Source organism: Centruroides sculpturatus, unplaced genomic scaffold (genome assembly GCF_000671375.1).
Source record: "Centruroides sculpturatus isolate CEXI.00-Female unplaced genomic scaffold, Cexi_2.0 scaffold498, whole genome shotgun sequence".
NCBI classification, from domain to species: Eukaryota; Metazoa; Arthropoda; class Arachnida; order Scorpiones; family Buthidae; genus Centruroides; species Centruroides sculpturatus.
The window spans coordinates 259,800-266,564 of NW_019384650.1; the positions used below are offsets into that span (position 1 = coordinate 259,800).

A 6,765-nucleotide genomic window follows, 5' to 3' on the forward strand; every position below is an offset into this window, starting at 1 on the left:
ATTTAAAAAATAATAAACAAATTATTATTATTACAATAAAACCTGTGTAAACTGGAGATTTCCGTTTTATTCAGGTTCCTTTTTAGACAGTTTTTATACTGTAGAAATTATAGGAAATGTCTTAAAAACATTCTTACTTACATTTTGTTTTATCAGTAGTTAATAATATAAATTCAAAGAGATTTTATTTAAATTTTATAGTGAATTTATTAAAGTTTTTAAGCTTGTATATTAACATTTTAAATAAAGTTTTGGTTATATACAAAAAGTTTATTCTTCAAATAATATCCACATCTCTCGAGTTTCTTGAATGGGATCTACTCACTGAGAAGAGCATTCATATCTGATTAGCATCGATCAAAACAAACCATTGAATTAAATAGACTTAAATTTCATAAAGTCATTTTTTTCTCTTAATGTCTATTCTAACGACATTTTATTTTTTTTATGTTTTTATTCGGATATCTTCCATTCATATCTATCGTTTACATTTACTTTAAAGGCATTTCATACTTCTAACTTTTTACATAATTTAGATCGTTAATAATAAAAAGAAGAAGAATAGCTCCATTTAATTTTTGTTTTTTTTTAAATAAAATATTAGCTTTGATTTTTATCTACTTTAGTAGAAATACAATAGCACAGGAGTGAATGAACCTTCTTTTTATTTTATTGATCTTTAAAGTATCTTACTATATAAAAGTTTAACCGGAAATATCTGAGAAATTAATATGGTAATTTAAAAGTAATTATTGGGATTTTATATAATTTAATGTAAAATTTTATGAAGTTTTGATTATTCAAATAAACAGCATCCAGGATGAAGATGCTCTTAGCTACAGCATCCTTTGCTCTTTGTTTTCTTACTCTATCAGCGAAATTTATAAATGCTGTTGATAAAATAAGTTTAAAAAAGATATAATAATTACTAAGATTTTAATAATTTATGATAGAATTTTATATAATTTAAATATACAGTCATCATATGGAGATGGTCAATAAGTGAGGCTTTTATTTCTTTTTTTCAAATTTATAAGTCTTGTATCAAAAATACAAAAAAAAAAATCTTCAAAAATCAATCCATAAATCAAATTTATTAAAAAAATTTAAAATATTTATAAAGATTTGTAATTAATTTATTGAATTATCTTTTGCTTGAATGGTGTTTAGTGAAGGATGCCAAACATCTCAATTAGGAAGAGTATTCTCATTTGCCAAAATATCCTCATTTGCTTTAACAAAGTGGTTCATTATTCAATTTGTGGCACATTTTTTCCTCTATTTTCATCCCAAAGTATAAAAGTGGGTCAAACAGATTTCAGAAGTATTAGAGAGCATTTTTCAATAAAGAAAAGAAAAAAAAAACTGTAATAGATTAATGGTTAAACCAATTTCCCCATAAGATCCCAAAACTAGCAATTTGATTCCATTCTCATTACAAATAAAAATAATGAAATGAATTGCTTTGATATATATATATATATACACTATATACATACATAGCTTGAAATAATATAATAAAATCTAAAAATAAAGAAGTTTTTAAAACTAATTTGCATGAATATATATTTTAAAATATTAAATTAAATATTCTTTATAAAATTTATCTAATTTATTATAAAGTAAAAAAATAAAATTTTACTTTTAAATATAAATTTAAAAAGGAATCAAATTTTTCTCTTCTTAATTTGATTTATTAGAAATAAAATATTAAATAAAAAAAATAATAATAAGTTTTAAGGTTATCTTTCAGTTTTATATGACTTAATATTTAATTAATTAAAAGCAAAGTTGCATGTTAAACTTTTGATTTAAAGTTTATTTTTTTTTTAATTTCTTTTTTATGTTTATTAAAATTATGTTTATATTTAAATAATTAAAAATGAATTTTTTTAGAAATTTAAATTTTAATCCTCTTTAATGTGTGTTTTTTTTAATAAACATATTTATTTAAATTAAAAATGTAGTGAATTTTATTTCACATAATTTGAAATGTCACTTTTTTTTTTTTGAAAATATTACATGAATTTTTTTAAGAATAAAATTTAATTTTTAATAATCCTTTTATAATAATTTTTACATTTTTTTATTGCTATATTTTTATTTATTTAATTATTTATAAACAAACTTTATTTTAGAATTTTTATTCTACTTTCCATTAGAAAATTTCACTTTGTATTTTTATAAAATGGTAAAATATTTAATATATTTTCCTCCTTTTTTTTTACTAAATATTCTAGTGAAAATGTATTTTAATANTTCTTGTTACTATAGTAGTATTTTATTACTGTAATACTATACAAGTCGACCTCCCTATAACACTGTTGATAATTCCGTTTTATAAGAATTCCATGTTGTACGAGTCACTTAGATTTTACAAATACGTGAGCCGTTCACAGCCCGGCACACGTATTTGTAAAATCTAAGTGACTCGTACAACATGGAATTCATATAATACGGAATAATCAACAGTGTTATAGGAGGGTCGACTTGTACATGAAATTACATAAAAGCAAGCATAAAATTTGAAATTTTAATGTTTTTAATAGTAAAAAAATAAAATGAAATGTTTGTTTTTATCTCTTTCAGTTGCTGTTGTGGTTGCATTCTTCATCTGTTGGGCACCATTCCACGCACAACGATTAATGGCCGTATACGCCATGGAAAAAACACCCACAAATATAGTCATATATTCGGTATTGACATATATTTCTGGCATTACATACTACGTTAGTTCTACTATAAATCCTATACTTTACAGTATCATGTCATTAAAATTTCGTCACGCTTTTCGCGATACTCTAGCACGTTGTTTCGGTCGTAAAAAGAATAAAGGAATCAGAAATTTAAATTCTAGATATAATAGTACAATACGTTCTACAGATTTTACATTAATTTCAGACTGTTTACATACTGATAAAGATATAAAAACCTCTCGATTCTTGTCACGAACTAATACTAATCCCGTATTCCGTATACACGACTGTAAAGAAGATAAAATAACAAACATTAATTCAATCAATAATAGTAATTTACATATGATGGATGATAACGTCTGCGATGATAATGAATTATCCGAATCTATGGCTAAATTAAGAAGTAATCGTGGTTAAATATAGAAGAAAAATTTAACAGATACACACCTTTTTTTTATAATAAAAAGGAAGATATTTAATACAATTAAATAAGCCTTCGAGAGTGAAAATAGAGAAGTTGCGGCCGAAGTTTTCAACGCGAAAACCTGTACGTTTGACAATGACGTTTGGAAGGTCCACTGACGTTCCAAACGTCATTGTTAAACTTCTAGGCTTACAGGAAGGCGGCGCTGAACGTCGGACGTACAGGTTTTCGCGTTGAAAACTTCCGCCGCAACTTCTCTTTAAAAAAAAAGGTTAAAAAATCTTCTTTAAAATATAGTAAAACCGTTGTAAACCGGAATAACACGTTTTACCGTTGGCAGGTTTCCGTTTTAGACAGGTTTTTTACTGTCTTGATGATAAAATGTAGTTTTAATTTGATGAATTTTAAAACAGAAACATCTTCCGGGATGCATCGAAACAGCATTGAACATCTTCCAGGATGAATAACGCCTTTTAAAATGTTTTTAAAAAGAATTAAAATCATACAAATTACCAGAAAAAATATCAAATTATCTTTAAAAAAAACAATATATATGTAAATAATATTAAAATATTTTCGGCATTATTGCGTTTTTTTTTAGAACGAAAAAATATCAGTCAGAAAAGTCAATTAATACAGAAAAACTTTTAAATATATTTATAAATTTTTATGATATCGATATTAAAATTCAAGTAAGTAAAATTAATTATATACAGTAGACTCCCCCTCTATAACACTGTAGATAATTCCGTTTTATACGAATTCCGTGTTGTACGAGTCACTTAGATTTTACAAATACGTCAGCCGTTCACATCCCGGCACACGTATTTGTAAAATCTAAGTGACTCGTACAACACGGAATTCATATAAAACGGAATTATCAAGTGTTATAGGGGAGGGGGGTCGACTGTATAGAAAACCATCTTCGAATGACCAAAGATGCTACTTACTGGCAGTGGGCAAGTTATCCCAATCGATGTTTTTACTCGTTACTTTTTTGCTTAGTTCGATCCATTCCGGTTGACGATCGTCTTTATCGATTCCATTTAAACTCTTGGAGCGATGTACGCCGTTTTCCAACGTCTCTGTTGTTTTCCATCCTTTAACCACCTCTTTGACTAAATTAATAGAACGAAAGAATATAATTTAGGATTTTCCGGTTATCGCGGGTGAGAGCGAATGTGGACAAAAAAGAAATGAAAAAAAAATCCCACGCCGGGTGTAGTTTTTACCTTCCGGATGGGAGTCGTGGCTCATCGATGCGTGAGTAATTTGGGGGATGTCCTGCCATATTTTGCTATTCCTGGTCGGGTCGCTTCTGCGAAATTTCGAGTCCCGCTTCCTTTCTCCGTTAGTTCTCGAGTTAGCCGTCAGATGGCGCCTGTCCCACGTTTGGATTTGCACGCGTTCGCATAGCGAAGCGGGACGAGTTCTGACCGGACGGAATGTATTCCCACCTGTAACGAAAATATCGGAATTTAATGGATTTAATAGACATCTAATTAGATCGATTTTTTAAATANGACTCTTCATATATAATTATAAATGAAAAATAATAATAATAATAATAACCATATTTATAGAAAATATAAACTTTTATGTTGTTATTTTTATATACAGAATGTAATTATTAATAAATTAAAATTAAAAAAAAAAAATAATAATTGTTATTATGTATTAAAATTATAAAATTAACTAATTGTTAATTAAAATTGTGTAAAAACATAGTTAAAATTTATATTTAATTTAATGTTTTTTAAGTAATTGATGTTTCTTTTTGTGTATATAATAAATATATATGTGATGCTCAATTTATTGAATAAATTAAAAGATAATGTTGAATAAATAAAAACGTGTATATAAAGTATGTATCTGTTTAAATTATTCGTGTTTTTTTTTTTTTTTTTTTTTTGCTTTAAAAATTATAGAAAAGAATATATAGTTTATGGGAATGACGAGAGGAATAACAGGGCTTTAGCTCTAGGGCCAATACATTAGAATATGTATAATAAAATTTTAATTATAAATTCTAGAAAATCAATTTATGCAATTTTAAGTGAACGAAGAGAGAAATTGTGGTATCAGAAAAGATTTTAGAAGTTCATAGGGAGCAGAAAAGATATTTTATTTAAGTTATAAACCATAGATAACAGATACAGAGTCCGAGAGGGTGATCAAGGACCCTAGACTTCAAAAACTCTTTGGTTCGAGCCAAATTTTTCAGTTATTCTCTATGACCCTTCGAAAAATACAGGCTACTACGAAACCTGGAAGTCCCTGTTTTCATTTTCTTGATACTTTTTGATAATTTAAGTGAAATTCACTGTTATAAAGGTAAGTATTGAGTAATAATTAATGAAGACACCACACTATGAATCGTATTCTTTGTGATTTTTTTTCGGCACAGTACTTAGATGGCTCCAAGTACAGGGATTGATTTGGGGCCTCCTGTTAGTATGTCCTCAGGCAATTGCCATTTTTGCCTATAGGATAACTATGATTTTGCTCTTGGGGTGATCTAGGAGGAAGATGTAAAAAGTACAGTCAGAATGAAAAAAAATTAAGCATAACATAAAGTACTGTTTATTTTATACATCTTTTTAATAAATTTATTTTACTTTAGATTTTATTCCTAAAACCTCTGGGGATCCAACACCCATATCACCCCTCACAAGTATGATACAGATTATAAACACAGTACTTATATATAGTTAAAATGCTGATTAAATATGAAGTAAATAAATAAAATATATACGTCTATTTTAGTTTTCTATTGTCAATAGATGGCATTAAGTTACTTAAGTAGATAACATTATATCAGTTTTATGTACTACAAAATTTTCTCAAATTAATTCTATAAGTTCTGGTAAGTTTTTTGTATTTATCATGTTATAAAATTTCTATTTTATTTTTAAATTTCAATAATCATTTATATATATATATTTGTATCTAAACATGTGTATATGTAAGTATTTTATTTTTTTAGTTGAAAAATTATATTTAAAACCATAATATTTATTAGTATTTAATAAATAAATTAAATAATAATATAATAAATTTTATTTTTTCTATGATAAAAGTAGTACAGTTATATAAAACAATTCTTTTGGCCTCTTCCTGTTTCCTTTTATTTTCCTATATATTCCATTATAAAACATTATCTTTGTTTTTTTCTAGTACTATATTACTTTACTTATTCTTTATAATGATAAATAAATATATTTTTAAATATTCCCCATTTAATATATTATTCAATATTAAGATTTTAATTAATTAATTAAGCATATAAATAAATATAGATGTATAATTAATTCTAGGAATTGAATATTTTTTTTCTATGTACTTGAAACTATCATTTTAGTGTTTACTTTATCTACATTAAGTGCAACCTTAGAAAATCCAGTAAATTTCCTTCTTTAAAATTGAAAGTATTGTTAAGAAAATACAAAAAAAAACCTAAAGAAAAAACTCATTATTAATTCTGTATTAAAGAATATTTATTATATCAAAATAAATTCAATATAATGAATATTCTATAAGTGTAAGAAAGACTTAAGCTAGAATTTTCCTATAAAAAAACTGAATTACTAATAAATATCAGCATCTTATACTTGTTAATACTGTTTATAATATCTTCCAATATAT

The 6,765-nt window shown here is 25.5% G+C and overlaps 1 protein-coding gene and 1 long non-coding RNA gene across 2 annotated transcripts in view; one reads left to right on the top strand and one right to left on the bottom strand.

Moving 5' to 3' along the window:
- The window catches only part of LOC111626275 (pyrokinin-1 receptor-like), an 8,094-nt gene extending 4,831 nt beyond the window's left edge, over positions 1 to 3,263 (top strand). The window contains exon 2 of the mRNA XM_023369595.1: positions 2,590 to 3,263. Coding sequence (XP_023225363.1) covers positions 2,590 to 3,113 — 524 coding nt within the window. The 3' untranslated portion in view covers positions 3,114 to 3,263. The remainder of the gene's footprint in view (positions 1 to 2,589) is intronic.
- An 807-nt stretch (positions 3,264 to 4,070) lies between these two features.
- Positions 4,071 to 4,632, bottom strand: LOC111626277. The gene is made up of 2 exons (XR_002756856.1): positions 4,353 to 4,632; positions 4,071 to 4,238 (listed from the first exon to the last, which is right to left on the bottom strand). It is a non-coding gene; the product is annotated as an uncharacterized LOC111626277 (long non-coding RNA).
- Between the last annotated feature and the right edge of the window lie 2,133 nt (positions 4,633 to 6,765).